The sequence below is a fragment of the Artemia franciscana genome, chromosome 10, assembly GCF_032884065.1.
Source record: "Artemia franciscana chromosome 10, ASM3288406v1, whole genome shotgun sequence".
NCBI classification, from domain to species: Eukaryota; Metazoa; Arthropoda; class Branchiopoda; order Anostraca; family Artemiidae; genus Artemia; species Artemia franciscana.
In genome coordinates this window covers 44,726,766-44,744,474 of record NC_088872.1, presented here as the reverse complement: position 1 = coordinate 44,744,474, position 17,709 = coordinate 44,726,766, and the positions used below count along the sequence as shown (strand labels likewise).

At 34.7% G+C, this 17,709-nt stretch overlaps 2 protein-coding genes across 7 annotated transcripts in view; both read left to right on the top strand.

Annotated features, from left to right (window-relative positions):
• Positions 1 to 17,709, top strand: part of LOC136032235 (GRIP and coiled-coil domain-containing protein 1-like) — a 132,820-nt gene that overhangs the window by 2,077 nt on the left and 113,034 nt on the right. For 2 of the 6 annotated variants that reach the window (XR_010618689.1, XM_065712458.1), the window contains exons 1-2: positions 9,981 to 10,003; positions 17,334 to 17,469. The exons of 1 other annotated variant lie outside the window; for it this stretch is intronic. The gene's annotated coding sequence lies outside the window, so the exon portion shown is untranslated. Of the gene's footprint in view, positions 1 to 9,949; positions 10,004 to 17,333; positions 17,470 to 17,709 lie in introns of those variants that run through there. 3 more of the 6 variants (XM_065712456.1, XM_065712459.1, XM_065712457.1) reach the window with 3 other exon arrangements.
• LOC136032484 (uncharacterized) lies at positions 1,713 to 3,371 on the top strand. The gene has a single exon (XM_065712794.1). The coding sequence runs from the start codon at positions 1,713 to 1,715 to the stop codon at positions 3,369 to 3,371; it is 1,659 nt and encodes a 552-aa protein (XP_065568866.1).

Here is a 17,709-nt window from a genome sequence, read left to right as displayed (position 1 = left end):
AATATATTCAATATTTATATACCAGACGGTAACCTACTCTTAAGTGACCGTGGTCTAGAAAAAATTATAGATACAGTGCCTGGAGGGGAGAAAGTATTGATTATAGGAGATTTAAATGCACACAACGGTCTTTGGTGTGGATGTGGAAATGATAATAGAAATGGAAAAACAATCTATGAATTTTTAATGAAAAACTCAGATATCTGCCTGCTTACCCCAAAGGATTTACCAACTAGAATTAATAGCAGAACAGGAAGATCAGTGACCATAGACTTGACCATAGGGTCAGCCTCATTAGCATCAAAAGTATGGCTCCCTTAAAAGGGAGCTTTTAAGAATAAATTACAAGAGACAGACGTTCAGTCACGAGTGAACTGTTATGAAGATGTCAATGGGAAAATAGAGACATTTCAAAATTCACTCCTAGAAATAGCGCAAGAACTGGCTCCAAAAAGTGAAAGAGCTCCTAGTCACCGCAAACTGAGTGTTTGGTGGAACAATGAATGTACAATTGCAAAGAAACAGTTATTAGAAGCAAGAAGAAGGTACAGGCAGCTCCCAAACTTTGAAAACTTTCTAATGTGTCAAAGACAATATGCAGCCTTTAGGCGCCAAACATTGGAAGCAAAGAAAAATTCGTATCGAGAATTTCTGGAGAAGTTAGATTTTAGACAACCTGCAAGTAGAGTTTTTAAAACGGTGAAAAAACTGATTTCAGGGAATAAAGAAGATAATCGTAACCCACCCTTGATTGTTAATGGAGAGGAGATAGTGGAAGAACAAGAGAAAGCGAATAAAGTATTAGATTTTGTAAAGTCAGTGATTGGAAGACCAGACGATTTTAATGATGAGGAACAACTTACATTTGCTAAGGTAATGAGACTCTCTAAAATAGAAAATGATATAGATTATAATAGACATTTTACAGTAGAGGAGATAAACAAAGTGATTCAAAAGTTACCATTAACAGCACCGGGGTTAGACATGATTTACCCACAGTATATCAAACATTTAAGTGACAAATGGATAAAGACATTGTTAGAAATCATTAACAAGGTCTGGGAAGATGGAAAATTTCCGAAAAAATGGAAGGATGGGGTAGTGACTATGATTCCTAAACAAGGCAAAGATAATTCAAAAATTGAAAACTTAAGGATGATTACTCTACTACCTGTCTTAGGAAAAGTCTATGAAAGAATGGTTAAGGAGAGGCTTACATGGAAAGTGGAAACAACTAACACTTTGAAAGATGTTCAATGTGGTTTTAGAAAGAACAGATCTACTACAGAAGTGTTACAAATGTTTGTAAATGACGCAGTATATTGCTTAGAAAATAAGAAAATCTGTTTAGTAGTTTTCTTCGATGTGAGTAGTGCTTTTGATAGTATGGTTCATCGACATATATTAGAAGGAGTGATTGCAGCAAGTGTTAGAGGACGTTTACCACGATTTTCTTATGATTATCAACAAGAACGAGGAGTGACAGTAAAATGGGCAAAGCATACTCGGAAAGAAAGGTACTGAGAAAACGCGGTGTTCCACAAGGCTCCTCATTGGGGCCTGATTATTACAACATAAGTGAATTTGATATACCACTGGATACAGGAGAGGATAGAGCTGCAATTTTCGCTGATGATAATGGAATGTGGATAGTGTGTGATAGTATTGAGGAGGGGCAAAGGGTGGCCCAGGAGAAAATAAAATTAGTGGAAATGTGGGCCAAGGTAAATTGTGTGCAGTTTTCGGTCCATAAAACAAAAGCAATGATAATCACGCGAAGGAAAAAGTATGCGACTCCTCTCCTTTTTCTAAATGGGGAGCAAATTGAAATCGTGAATGAATTCAAATGGCTTGGAATTACAATTGATAGAAATCTGACGTTTAAAAGTCATATAAGACAGTTAAAGAGAGCATGTGCCAAAAGATTAAATATTATGAAAATGTTAAGTGGAGCAAATTTTGGCCCAAAACCCGACTTTTTGATGGAATTTTATATAAAATACATAAGAGCAAAATTAGAATACGGAGGAATAATTTATATGGCAGCGTCAAAGTCGTTGTTAGAGGAGCTGGAAACTATTCAATACAACGCTTTAAGGACAGCTTTTGGAGCAAGAAAGACAACTCCACGGAGCTTTCTGGAATCAGAGAGTGGAATTGAAAAGCTAGCCAACAGGAGAGACATAGCAACATTAAAGTTTTTGCAGAAGACATGGATAGCTGACCAGTCAAACCCAATTAAATCAAGAATGCTAAAAGAGGGAAGATTGTGGTGTTCATGGAAAAAACAGTTCGGTATTGTGAGGGCAAAGGAGATAATGGAAGAGTTTCAAATGGATTGTCAGTTGACATCAATGTTGAGAGTGCCCAATATGTTCATAACCCCTCAGTGGGAATCCATTCCATACCAGTGCAATACTGAATTTGAAAAGTGGGATAATCTAGATTGTGATCAATCATTCAAGATGACAAAAGAGATGCAATATCTTGACACTGTAGATATCTTCACAGATGCATCCAAAGTGGACAATAAAGTGGGGGCTGCTTTTGTAATCCCCTCGAAAAATATAGTTAAATTAATCAAAATAAGTGACATAACTACAGTGTTTCAAGCAGAATTAGTTGCAATAGCCAAAGCAGTGAGATACTTAATAGATTCTGCATCTGCAGGTGAAAATTATAGAATTTGCTTGGATTCAAAGAGTGGTTTGGAGGCAATAAAGAATATTTATGTAGAAAATAAAGTAGCTTCCGACGTGATTTATTGCCATGAAGAATTACAGAAACTACTGGAAAAAGGAGTAACTATCACATTGGATTGGGTACCTGGACATGCGAACATTAGGGGAAATGAAATGGCCGACACTGCAGCAAAACAAGCATCCATAGAAGACGGGCAACCACTTGCAAGTGTCACGCCCAGGATGGTTAATCAAATTGGAGAAGTGATAAAGAAATTGAAAATAAGGACACTCGAGGACACTCGTGCGTTCTCAACAAATAAATTTATTATACAAAAGAAAGAAAGGCGATTTGAAAAGAAAATGTATGGAGCGCTATGTAAATCTGAAGCCAGGGTGATATTTAGACTAAGGTCAGGTCATGCAGGAACTCAGGCATATAGAGCCCGTTTCTATAATGATGATCCGAAATGTACATTTTGTGGAAATGAGGAAACGGTAGAACATCTTTTATTCGATTGTGAAGGAACAGAAGACAGTAGGAAGGATATTCGAAAATTTATTAGGGAAAACAGAATTCGACGGAATAGTGACATACTAAGCGGAGCAGGCTTGAACAGTGATTGTGCTGATGGACTTAAGTTGATATGCAAGTTTTTAAAGGATATTAATCGGATAAATCTTATATGAACCAAGTGGTATAGTGATCATAGTATAAGAAGCCTCCTGAGTCCTTGCGGGAAGAGAGGAGGAATCATCCAGTTCAATTCAATAGGGTAAGATTTTCAAAATTTATCTATGGTTTCTTGAGCAATCTATTTGGGGAAAAATCATCCGTAAGAGTAGCTAATTGTTTATTTCGGTTTTATGCAATTCAGACCAGCCTGAGTTGCGTTCGAATCACATTCCAAGTTGACTGAAACCAGCATTCTGACGTTTTATTTGTGATTCCGAGTTAACTTTTAGCGTTCGATTTGTAAAAGTTGACTGAAAGTTAATGAAAAGTTGACTTTTAACAACTTTTACATTTTGTACGTTCGTCTCAAGTTAACTCGGAAAGAGGGCAAAAGTTTCAATTATAGGTAATCATGGAGTATGTGTTCAGATGGATCCAGGATGAAGGCACCACTTTTGTGTACCAGTATGGTGAGTTATTGAGCCAGATTTTTGTTGTTGGGTAGGTTGCACTAAAATAGACTTAAAAACTATGTTATTACCCTAGTTAAAACTGGCTTTTTTCTTGTGTGGGTGGGTGGGTTTTTTTTTTTTTTACTGGGTGGGGGATAGGTAGATAATAAAATGGTTAAGAAAAGACTTATAAAGTTATTGCAATATTAGTTAAAGTTACTGCAAAGCTACTTGAGCAATTATTTCAGAGCTGGGTATCCTAATACAATTTGTGTGGCCAGAAGTTTAATTGTTAGATTGCAAATTGTGATTTTCATTTGTCTTCTTTTAGTCATTCCATTCAAGATGTCTTGGATATTTTTTTTTTATTGTGATGGATTGTCTTAATGCTCTGAAAAGGTAAAATATTTCAATTGCAGAGGATAGGTATTTTCCAGTAGGCTAGTCAATTTAAAGTCCTAAATTAGCAAGGGAAGCGTTTAGTTCACTAAAAAATCACTTATATACAGTGATTTTTTAAAATCACTGTATAGTTGGAGTTCTTTGAACTCCAATTATACAGCCCTGTTTTTGGCTCCCTTTAGCCTGTATCCAGTTCCTGATTGCCATCTAGTCCAAATTGCATTTTTTCTGTTACTCATTTCTTGTCAATATTGCTAAGGGGTCATACTTAAGCACTAGAGAAGTATGCAGCTCTGCTTTACTTTAGCACCAACCCTCCTAATATGGAAATCTAAGGCTGAAATTGCATATTTCCTATTGATTCTGGCAATGTATACCTCAACCATAGTACCTGATAATTGAAGCAACTGTGGCAAAACAAGAACTGGAAAAATAAGTAGGCTAAAAGGTGGCAAAATACATTTAAAATATATAATTTGGGCTATATATTAGCAAATTAGGCAGGTCGGGAGTAAATTTTTTGTTTTTTTCATATTTTGACTTAAAAATAAAGTGAATATACTACTTGATGCCTTTTTGTATGTTCTTTACAGATATAATTGATATAATTGCTTATGTATATATATATAATATAATAATATAAGATATATAATTGATATAATATACAGATATAATTGCTTATGGGTGTGTTCCAGCTGATGGTTTTTCAGTAACTGCAGTTACTGCATGGTAACTGCCCATTTTAACTGCAGTAGAGCCAGTGGGAATGGCACAGTAACCTGACTAGCAGTAGCATCATTTTCAAATTAAATACACATGTTCAAATTTAAGGGATAATTTAATGCTGATTAGTATAATTTTTTTTAATTCCTGCTGTTTCAGAGCATTTAGAGAGGTTCTAAGCCAACCATGGGCATTTGGCTGTCACAGATGATTTTGCTCAAATGAGTTGGTGAAAAATAAATAGAAAATATAAATTTTCTCTTTTTTTTTATTATTTCAAGACTAGAATATCACAAAGCTGAGCATTCACATAGCTTGATTGTATTTTAAGCAAATACAATCCCTGATGGAGTTTTGTTGATACCTGTCTTAAATTGATTTGTCTAAATAAAATGGGCCTATAGCATTTATAGGACAGTAGTGGGGCAACTATAGCAATTTTTTTTTCAATTTTCTATTTTTTTTTCAAATAATTATTGTTCTCTAGTCAAATTTGTGTTCCTTGCTAAGTGGTAGGCACTTTGGGTTGGAACGCTTTGTCCAAGGTGTATAGGTTTAATTCCTGGCATTGCCAGTTTATTTGGTTTTGGATAGGGGTTGGTGATATGACTAACCTCAGCTAGAATTGGCCAAACTTTAAATGAGTACAGATGGAAATCTAGGGACAGTAAGGAGGAAGGGCATGCAAGAGCATAGGCTGGCTGGTCCTTAGCTTCCTATTGCACTACCTGGCTAAAGGACCACCAGGTCCTTTACTGGCCTACTGACTTAGCCATAGAAACTTTCTTTCAAACCCATTAAATATAAGTAGAAATGAAGAATACCAGTGTGATGGTCCTTCCATTTCCCTGAAATGTGGATGTATGGACAATTTTGTGGGTCATGAGAGATAGCTTGTGAATGTAATGGGGGTGAATGTTCTGCAAGATTTAAAAATTTATGACAGTTGCTCAGGTTGGCAACTGAACACAGAAGTATAATTTTGTTATTTGTTTTTCTTTGTGACTATTATGCTTATTTAATGTCAAGTATTATAAAGTTAATCTCCTTTATTTTGTTTTTAATTGCCATGGCCCTAGGGCTTAAATACAATAAAACCTACTTATATCCATTGATTTTCTTTAAATAGATAGGAGTTCTGTGTGTCCTAGCTTCAGTAAATTTAAATGTAATTGTGAGACCAGGGATTACAAAGTAGGTGAAAACTTGCAAATGGACCTCTGGTATCAATATAAATTTGTAAGAAATGGATATCAATTTAAAGATTAAAAAAAAACTGTTAGAAAACAAAGAAGACTAATGAATAAACAAAAGTATCCCTTTACAACCATTTAATGAATTGTCACAAATATTGGTCACCCTTAAGATTGAAATGAACAAAGCTTCAATTATGAATCCATTTTCCTTTAAACAGACTGAAGGGGCAAACCTCCAAGCTTTGACAAATTCAATCTCACTTTTGGGCAATCTCACCTTTCCTTTTCAAAGGAAACTTTCTTTGGATGTTTCCAATCCAACTAAAAACAACAGGGACAGCATCAGGTACAAGTGATCTTCTACTTAGCCTACATACCAAAGGGAAAAGCATGCATCTCTATACTATAATTTACCTCCAACCTGCCTAATGTGCAAATATATAGCCAAAATTATGTAGTTCCAATGTATTCTGTCACCTGTTACCTTTCCTGCCATTCTTGCTTTGTTGCAATTGCTTCAATTAACAGGGAGTTAAAGGTTGAGGGATAGATTGGCAGAATCAACAGGTAACATGTAACTTCAGCTATATATTTCTATATTAGGAGGGTTGGGGGTAAAGTAGAGCAGGACTGCATGTAAAATTATGTAAGCTATAATTATTGTGCAATTATAAAAATCGGTTTTCTTAACATATTTTTCTCTAGGCCTACAGGTCCTTTCTTTGGTTTATGCCACATCAAACATTGTATTCCCAGAGAAAATTAAGTAGCAACAAGCTATATATATATACAAGCACATATTATTTATCAATGAGGACTCTAGTGCTTATCTGTGACCCCTCAGTAATATTGACAAGAAATGAGCAACAGACAAAATGAAATTCAAATGGCTATCAGAAACTGGATACAGGCTTAAGGGGGGTAAAAAAAAAAACAGGGCTGTATAATTGAAGTTCAAAAATAGGTGGTGAGTTTTTAGTGGAATAAATACTTCCCTAGCAAATTTCAACTATAGGTCATTAAAGGAGATTAATGTGAAGCTTGATCATTTTTAAACAATAATATGCACATAAAGAAAGAGAGTATAGCCTAGAGGGTTGTATACTCAACCATGCAGCTTGCCAAGACAATTTTAAGCTCCCATTATAAACTATGCACTCATAGCAGCAAATAGCAGCTACATCAGGCTAAAGGACCAATTACTACAACTTATCTTGAGGTTTTTGTGCAAGTCAACATGGGATTTGTGTTTTATTTTGGTGAGAATAGAAAAAGCATAAAAGGCGTTTCTGACTTAAATTCCATAGTTTACTCATTGTCAGACCTTTTGCCACTGTTGAAGAAGCAGTAAGCAAATTCAAGTGTTTTGGCTCCCTAGGTAGGCTAGTTTGCTTTATACAGGCATTTTAGCTAATATCTTACCTCATAATGGCAATTTTAAAAAGCATTTTTTTTTTGCTCCTGTATAATTAGAGCATATCTAAAATTTGAAGGATGTTTTTTACCAGACAGATAAAAGGTAAAATTCTAGTTGAGTTACTTCTTGCTATCTCAGAAAGAAGTTAGGTTAGGAAAATGAAACTTTCAGGGATGGGTCTATAGGCCAAAGTATATCCTGGGAAGGTATTTTAAAGTACCCACCTCCACTTCTTCTCCCTCTAGAGAGCCCTAAAATTTGACTCCATGACAGGTCTGTACCTATTGAAATTTTGACAAAACAACATTTTACCTTAATTTTCAGGTACCATTTGCTTTTTCTTTGCCTTTAGTTCTGAAAATTCAATTCCTTTTATTTGAGTAGAATTCTGAGCCATATCAACATTTTTTTTTTCAAAATTTAGGAAATGTTTTTTCATATCTTTAAAACCTATAAATTGGGATTGAGCAAAGTTGTTAAGCTGAGAACAACTTTGTTTTACTTCATTTCAGCAGAAGATTTATTTTGTAAGGTTTCACTTTTATAACACAGATAGCCTATTTTTGAAGGTCATCAAGGGTCAGGGCCCTCTAGAGCAAGAATGAGTAGAGATATGTACTTTGAAATTCCTTCCCAGGACATACTTTAGCCTGTAGACCCATTCCTTAAAGTTTCATTTTCCTACCTATCCCCTTTCAGTGATATTTCAAAGAAAATTTCAGTGATATTTATATCACTCACATATTTCTCATATTTTATATCACTTTATATTTCAGTGATATTTTTCAGAGAAAAATAATTCAAATTTTTTCTCAAAAGAAGCTTGATTTTTAAAAATAAATGTATGTTTAACAGAAAGCAACTGACATCATATGAAATCCAATAAAAAAAAATTCATGGAGAATAAATAATATCTGCCAAATATTTAACCTATAGTGAGGTGGCATAAAAGATTATTTCTAAATTTAGAAAACCCAGTGTTATGGCAACAACAGTATGGCAAATCAACAGGAATTGTCTTTTCACAACTAAAGCCAGAGAAAAAGAAACTGATAACCCAAAATTTCAGGACCATTTAGAGGGAAAAGAAATGGAGGTAGGTACTTCAAAATACTTTCCTGGGACATACTTCAGCCTGCAGACACATCCCTGAAAGTTTCATTTTCCTAACCTAACCTCTTTCAAAGATAGTCAAAAGTAGCCAAAGTAAAATTTTGCCCCTACTTTATGTTAAAAATCCAGTTAAACGACAATCTCAATGAATACAGAATATATAACTAGGGAAAAGGGTAAAATTGGTGCAAACAGTATTACTGGCTTTCATATAAAGTGAATATACCACTTGATGCCTGTTTTAATGCTGTTTACATATATAATAATTGCTTTTACTGCAAATTCAGATTTAAACATTTTTTGGCCTCTTAAAAATGACCTAAATATGGGGTATAAAAAATCTGTAATAGATTAGAAACAAATTTGGGCTATATATTTGCACATCAGGGGGGGTGGGGGTAAAGCATAGCATATATTAAATAAGTAAACTAATCTTTGCTGTATTTTTTATGTGTTTGTGCACATTGAATTTTAATGAGAAGAGAAATCACCAGTGCAACAGCACAAACATAAAAAAAATACACCAATGGTTAGTTTACATATTTAATATATGCTATGCTTTACCCCCATCCCCTGATGTACAAATATATAGCCCAAATTTGTTTCTAAGCTATTACGGATTTGTAATAACCCCACATATAGGTCATTTTTAAGAGGTCAAAAAGTGCTTAAATCTGAATTTGTGGTAGAAGCAATTATTATATTTGTAAAGAGGATAAAAAAGGGCATGGAGTGGTATATTCACTTTATTTGAAAGCCAGTAATTCTGTTTGCACCAATTTTACTGGGAAAAGAAGCCAATAATTTTTAGTTTTTAACTAACCTATAGGCTAATATAAAGTTACAAACCAACCTATAATTTTTAGTTTTTTCAACTAAAAATTATAGGTTGGTTTAGAAACTAGGCCTGTTAGATTTGGTAATATTAGAATAACTCACCAATGTGACAGCTGCCTTCCTGAGAATCAACGTTTTTAACAACATAAAAATTTTCTTCTCACTCCTTATTAAGCTTAGCCTATGCAAGATAGGCCTAGAACACCAAAAACCCTTTAAATCCTAAGGAATATGCATAAGATTACTTACAGGTCACTGAAAAGCTAAGATTATTTCCACTAGACCTATTAACAATTTCCTTGTCTTTTCTTTAGACTAAACGATTCCATATTTCTAAATTTTTTGCCATTGAAGCGTTCGATTCGCAATTCTGTGTTGACTTTCTAGGTCAACTGTTTACTAAATAAAACGGCAGCAGAGAAAAAAGTCAACTTTTAAGTTGACTTTTTCGAGTCGATTCGAACGCAACTCTGGTTTAGGCTGCCAGCAACTAGAAACAGGGTTTGGTATGCACTTAGGGGTTGGCCTCTCCAGAAGGAAACACTTTAAAATTCTTAAAGCTGCTTCAAAAAATTCTAAAATACTTCTATCATTTATAAAACCATATTAGTTTACTTTACTTACCTCTTCTTATATATAGATATAAAGGCTAACCCAAAACATATATTCCTCTTGAATTTTCCTTTTGCTAGTCCTATTTGCCATTGATATTACTTGTTCTCTATTAAATTAATTTAAGAAAATACTTGGCCCAGTACAAAGAAAATCTATAGAGCAAATATAATTTGGACTATAGACCTACAGGCTATTTTCACATTAGGGGAGAGTGTAATGATAGGCTAGCAATGTGCTTTTGGAAATGGTATAGGTTAAGTAAGTATTTTAGAATTCTTTAAAGTATTTTAGGGCAAATATGCAGTTTTCAACATTATTTAGCCAGCGTGAAAGTGAATAAATCAATGTAACCTATGTCTATTTTATGGTCTTCAGTAAATCAATAGGCCTAGGCTAATTGCTTGTGTAGGAAAATTGCATTTTGCTCAAAACAGCCTATAGTAACCAGCAGTTTAAATATGTATTTCTAAAAGAATTGACTAGTGAAAATAATAGCCTTTTCTTGCTGATTGAGCAGAAGCAATAATTATTTTTGGTAAAATTCTAGTTAATTGACTTCTTGCTATCCCAGAAAGGGTTTAGGTTAGGAAAGTGAAACTTTCAGGGATGAATATACAGACTAAAGTATGTCCTGGGAAGGTATTTTGAAGCACCTACATCCACTCCTTCTCCCTCTAGAGGGCCCTGACCTTTGATGACCTTTAAAAATATGTGTGTTATAAAAGTAAAACCTTGCAAAATAGATCTTCTGCTTAATTGAAGTACAACAAAATTGTTTTCAGCTTCATAGCTTTACTCAATTCCATTTTATGAAGTTTTAAAGATATGCAAATACATTTCCTAAATTTTGAAAAAAAAACATTGATATGGCTAAAAATTCTACTCAAATAACAGGAATTGCATTTTCAGAACTAAAGGCAGAGAAAAAGCAACTAGTAACTGAAAATTAAGGTAAAATGTTGTTTTGTCAAAATTTCAATAGGTATAGACCTGTCATGTAGACAAATTTCAGGGCCCTCTAGAGGGAGAAGGAGTAGAGGTGGGTACTTTAAAATACCTTCCCGGGACATACTTTAGCCTGTAGACCCATCCCTGAAAGTTTCATTTTCCTAACCTAAACCCTTTCCAAGATAGCAAGAAGTCAATTAACTAGAATTTTACCTTATTTTCATTCAAGGATGCTGGTGGAAAATTTTCCAGGGGGGGATTCAGCAATGCTAATTGGCAACTTTAAATGGTGCTATTTTCTTTGGTAAAATTCTAGTTAATTGACTTCCTGCTATCTCAGAAAGTTTTTAGGTTAGGAAAATAAGAGGTATTTTAAAGTAACCACATCAACTCATTCTCCCTCTAGATGGCCCTGAAATTTGCCTACATGACAGGTCTATACCTATTGAAATATTGACAAAACAACATGTTACCTTAATTTTCAGTTACTAGTTGCTTTTTCTCTGCCTTTAGTTCTGAAAATGCAATTCCTGTTATTTGAGTATGCCATATCAACATTTTTTTCAAAATTTAGGAAATGTATTTGCATATCTTTTAAACCTTATAAAATGGAATTGAGCAAAGTTATGAAGCTGAAAACAATTTTGTTATACTTCAATTAAGCAGAAGATTTATTTCGCAGGGTTTTCACTTTTATAAGACACATATTTTTAAAGGTCATCAAAGGTCAGGGCCACCTAGAGGGAGAAGGAGTGGAGGTAGTTGCTTCAAAATACCTTGCCGGGACATACTTTAGTCTGTAGATTCATCCCTGAAAGTTCCATTTTCCTAACATAAACCCTTTCTGAGATAGCAAGAAGTCAATTTACTTGAATTTTACCTTTTCTTTTTCTATTTGTGTGAAGTACTTTAATGCATTTAAAGAAATATATGTAATATATTTATTGATAAGAAAATCCTATTGTAGAGGTTATGATGGCTTCAGTTATGTAAAAGATCAAAATCCTCCCAGAATTTCCATCCATACTAACAATAGGACAAAGGCACCAATGATTCAACTGTGCAAATATAATTTCAGAACCATGATTGAAATTTTCCTACAAAACAGGATAACTCTGCTTAGTCATGACTTGGGGCACCATGTCTTGAGGCCCTTGTTATATTTTGACAGTGCAAAATGTGGACACTATATTCAAGACACCCAGATAAGAAAAGAATATTCAGTTCAGTCAGTTTCCTGTTTTCAACACAAAATGAGCTCCCAGCAATTTTTTAGCTATGTAATGTTCAAGCTGCTATTACTATGACTATTGAAACCTCACTGAACATGTAAAACAGATGAGAAACAATTGGTGTTGAAATTCAAGGGTCCTCTGAGAAAAACATAGTTGTTGAATTTACTGGTACTTTCTCAACAGCAAGAGATTTTGATGATTCTTAATTGTATAATATTTCACATGAAAAAAATGTAATTTTTTTTAAATTGTAGTTTTACTGATTTGATGCTAGATGCTAGATTTTTCCATCATCTGCAGAACTGCTGCTTGGCCTCATGCTATGGTCATGTTTTTAAGCATTTGACTTGGTTGATCACAACACCCTAATTCATTTATCATTGAATAAGTTTGAGATACACCCTCTCTTAGTAAATTTTATACATGTTTTCTTTCAAATAGATCCTAACCTGTAAAATATTCTCTCTGAACCCCTCCCTTATTAGGGTGGAATTCATATCCCACCCAAAATGCTAATGAAACATGTTAAACTCCTTGGTGTCACAAACTTCTAATAATCTTAAGCAGGACATGCACATTTCAAGAATTCTGGAGTTTCCAGTCAAAGGACAGTTAAAACTATTTTTTTTTTAATGGATTGAACTGGTAGATTAACTTTGAAAAGGCCAAATGTTGACAACACTTTAACTGTGAGCAACAAATAAATCTTTGCTGGACTGTTAGAAGCATTTATGCTTCTAATACTCCAGGATAGTTTCTAACAGTCCTAGCAATAAATGGTAGGAAGCATTTTTTATAGTTTTTTAAAACTTCATTGTGTAATTTACGCCGAGTTCAAGCTTAAATCGAAAACTGAACAAAATTAACACAAATCATGTCTTGGAAAATAGATAAGCAAATGAAAGTTATTGATTTTGGTTGCAAAAACTGAAATCCAGGGAAATATTGGTGTGGAAACTGAAATCCAGGGAAACACTGGACTTGAAAACTGAAATCCAGGATCAATGCTAGGACTGCTTCTAATTCTTGTTTACATCTCTGATGCTGGGAATTTATAAAATGATTGCACTAAATACGAAAACTGATTGCAAAAAGTTAGGCTGATAATATAGTTCATCTTTTCAGTATTCTTTTGATAAATGGACTGTACAGTGTGATGAAGAGTGCTCTTTGTAGGGTTGAGCTCTTTCTGAAACATAACAAACTTTCTGAAGTAGGGTTTTTCAAAATTTCAGTTTTAGGCCAAAGGAATATTTTAAAACAGAATAATATTGAAATTGGGAGTTAGTAAGCTTGAATACCTTGGTATGATTTTAGATGAGTCTGTTTCTAGGAAATAGTGTGCAAAAGCTTTGGCAATCAAAATTTTGGGAGGTGTAGGTCAGGGGTGTATATTTCTATGGGGCAGGGTTGCAACTGCCCCTCTCGGACCCTTGTTAGCCCCCCAGACTCGAGTCTCCTGCCCTAGCTGAAATTTAGTTTCTTCAAAAATCTTCTCAAAACTAAGATAAGTCTGCATAATTTAAGTAGCAACAGAAAGGGATCAGTTTTCTTTTGTATATTTACCTTTATAGTTCCAAAAAGTATCTCTATAGTACTTTTATAGTACTATGTAGTACTTTCATGGAACCAAATGGCTAATTATTTGGATTTTACTCTCATTTTTACTTGATTTGGGAAGATTGGCTCCAACTTTGACCCCCCCCCTCCTCCTGAATACTGACGAAATTACGCTACTGGTCGAGGTTTATTTTTAAGATAAAATTGCATGCTGAATGTGTGACTAAAAATTATTTATTTTTCTTTAGTTTACAGTTCTTTTTACATATGCCATTTTTGGGCAAGCTCAATCAGTTATAACATAAAACAAGCACAGACAGTTCAAATTGAGTTTTTATGGCACTTGGTATTAACCAAGTGACATATAGCAATTGCAAATTCTGTTGGTCCTGTTTTACTACTTTAGGCACTTCTAGGTAGGCTAGGACGATGGAATTTGGCAGGTATATCAGGGACCGGACCAGATTAAATTAGAAATAGTTGTTTTCCCGATTTGACCATCTGGGGGTGAGTGGGGGGCCTGTTAATTTGGAAAAAATAGAAAAATAGAAGTATTTTTAACTTACGAACGGTTGATCAGATCTCAATTAAATTTGATGTTTGAAAGGATATAGTGTCTCAGAGCTGTCATTTTAAATCCCGACCGGATCTGGTGACATTGGGGGGGAGTTGGGAGGGGGAAACCTAAAATCTTGGAAAACACTTAGAGTGGAGAGATTGGGATGAAACTTGGTGGGAAAAATAAGCACAAGTCCTAGATACATGATTGACATAACCGGAACGGATCCGCTCTCTTTGGGGTAGTTGGGGGGGGGGGTTAATTCTGAAAAAATAGAAAAAATGAGGTATTTTTAACTTACGAATGGGTGATCGGATCTCAATGAAATTTGATATTTAGAAGGATATCGTGTCTCAAAGCTCTTATTTTAAGTCCCGACTGGATCTGGTGACATTGGGGGGAGTTTGGGGTGGGGGAACCTAAAATCATGGAAAACGCTTAGATTGGAGGGATCGGGATGAAACTTGGTGGGAAAAATAAGCAGAAGTCTTAGATACGTGATTTAAATAATTGGAATGGATCCGCTCTATTGGGGGAGAAGAGTTAATTCTGAAAAATTAAAAAAAAATGACGTATTTTTAACTTATGAAGGTGTGATCGGATCTTCATAAAACTTCATATTTAGAAGGACCTCGTGACTCAGATCTCTTATTTTAAATCTCAACCGGATCCAGCATAATTGGGGGGAGGGGGCGGTTGAGGGGAACCGGAAATCTTGGAAAATACTTAAAGTGGTGAGATCAGGATGAAACTGGAATGGAAGAACAAAAACTTGTCTAAGACACGTGACTGACATAATCGGACCATATCTGCTCTCTTTGGTGGAGTTGGGGGGGGGGGTAATTTTGAAAATTGAGGTATTTGTAACTTACGAAAGGGTGACCAGATCTTAATGAAATTTTATATTTAGAAGGGTCTTGCGCTTTAAAGCTCTAACTTTAAATTCTGACCAGATCCTGTGACATTGGGGGGAGTTGGGGAGGGCGAAACCGGAATTTTTGGAAAACGTGAAAATTGGGGTATTTTTATTTTACGAATATGTAATCGGATCTTAATGAAATTTGATATTTAGAAAGAATTCATGTCTCAGAGCTCTTATTTCAAATCCCGACCAGATCTTTGGCATTGGGGGAGTTGGAGGGGAAAATCTTGGAAAACACTTGGAGTGGAAGAATCGGGATGAAGCTTGGTGCATACAATAAGCAAATGTCCTTGATACGTGATTGACGGAACATACTGGATTCGCTCTTTGGGGGAGTTGGGGGGAGCGATTTGGCTAGTTTGGTGCTTCTGGACGTGCTCGGATGATGGAAATTGGTAGGCGTGTCAGGGAGCTGCACGAATTGACCTGATACAGTCGTTTTCCCTGATTCGACCATCTGGGGGGCTAAAGGGAGAGGAAAAATTAGAAAAAATTAGGTATTTGTAACATACGAGTGGGTAATTGGAGCTTAATGAATTTTGATATTTAGAAGGATATCGTGACTCAGAGCTCTTATTTTAAATCCTGACTGGCATTAAGCCTCTTATTTTCCTTTTAAATCAATCTACTGATTCATTGAATTTTGCTAGAGCTCATACCATATGATCTTAGCTCTGCTTGCCTCGTCACAAGTGCCATATGAGCTCTTAGCTCTTGTTTTTTGAGCAATTCAAAATGAGCATCATTATTTTTCGATGAACATTCCGCGAAGCAATCTTATCCTTGGTGTAAAATCTTTGAATAAGCTGAAAGTTTCCTCCTTTCTTTTTAAGATTGTGAAAATTATTGCACCAAAGGGCTTACTAACTTCATCTGCAGCTCCACAGACTATTATCATTATCTGACTATCTCTACATTAAGCAATTTGCCTGTGGTTGAATATTGCCTTACAACAGGGGATCGTTTTCTTCAAAATACAAGAGTTTTATATTTTGAATAAAATACCTGTTTAAATTAAAAAATTCGTTTCATTTCTGTAATGAAAAAATTTCCTTTATGAGATTAGTCATCAGTAGTTTTAGTTTGCATGGTTTGTTGTTGTTGCTTTGTTTTGTATTACTTTTTTTATTCTATGAATGGTGTTAAGAGACAGTGTTTTAAAACATTTCTACTACGTTATGCAGTTTCTCTCAATGCTTTACTAAGCTGTGGAATGCCTTGGACTTCTCATTGGCATTTCATTAAGTCCTGGGCTCTTTTGTAACTTTTTTTTGCGGTATAATGGAGATCTAAAGCTTGAAAAGTCACTAATTCTGAAAGGTTTGAATATTAGTGAAACATGCATGATAGACATTGTGTTTTGTACACTCGTATTGTGTTTTTAACTTTATTTATGTAATAAATGGCTTAGAAGACCCTTAAATTTCTTTTGGCAGAGATTAAAGATTATTTGTAAGATATGTATTTCATTTGTTTTGATTTAGGCCAGTCTTGCTGAGCTTTAATGATTAAAATTTAATCAAATATTACCATTCTCTAAAAGATTTTGAAGGGCCTTGAATTGAATATACACTTTTAATAATATTCAACTATGGACTGTGAGTGGTTACGTGCGTCACCATCCTTATATGAACAATTGAGAAATTTTATAGATATGGCTAGAGGGTACTCATGGCTGATGGATTCCATTGCATAATTTCCATCAACATCGCACCCATTTTAGGGTAGAGTGGTTTACAAATTTTCATGTGTTAATAGGTTTTTATGAGCTACTCTAAAATTAATTGGTTTTTGCATCTTCAAAAATAGCCTAAATAATAGATTGTGATGTTGTATATATTGTAATTAAGACTTTGTTTTTTGAGTTTCTGTTCTATTGACAAGGGTTGCTACTTATTTGTACTTTGGTAGCTTACTATGAGCTGTTTGATCCAAGGATATCGTTAACCTGAAAGAGGCTACTACTTCCTCCTTTAACCTTTGTTTTCTTATTCAAGTTCAGTATCCGTATTGCAATGCTTTGAGAATGATAGTCTTCCCTGGGAAAGTACTCTGCTCAAAATATTTATTAAAAGCGAAGGTCTGAAATATCAGAAGTGAATTATTGGCTCATCGTTTCCATGGTTTTTCAAGGTGAGCTTATTGAATCTTTTTTATAGGAATATCCCCCAATAGATGCCGGCAGGGGGTGATGGGCCCATTGAGAAACCTGAAGATATCAAGAACAAGTATATGGATAGGAAAATGAGAAATATTCCAGTTTAAATATTAATAAAAAAAAGCTCCTGATTGCAATCACTCCCCGGGAATTTTTTTTTCGTCCACATGATCCACTCTAAACCTCTCTGCCCTTTGTATCCCTAAGCATATAAA

Excerpts from the sequence above, each read along its gene's own strand:
- LOC136032484 (XM_065712794.1), top strand. The coding sequence starts at position 1,713 with ATGTGGGCCAAGGTAAATTGTGTGCAGTTTTCGGTCCATAAAACAAAA.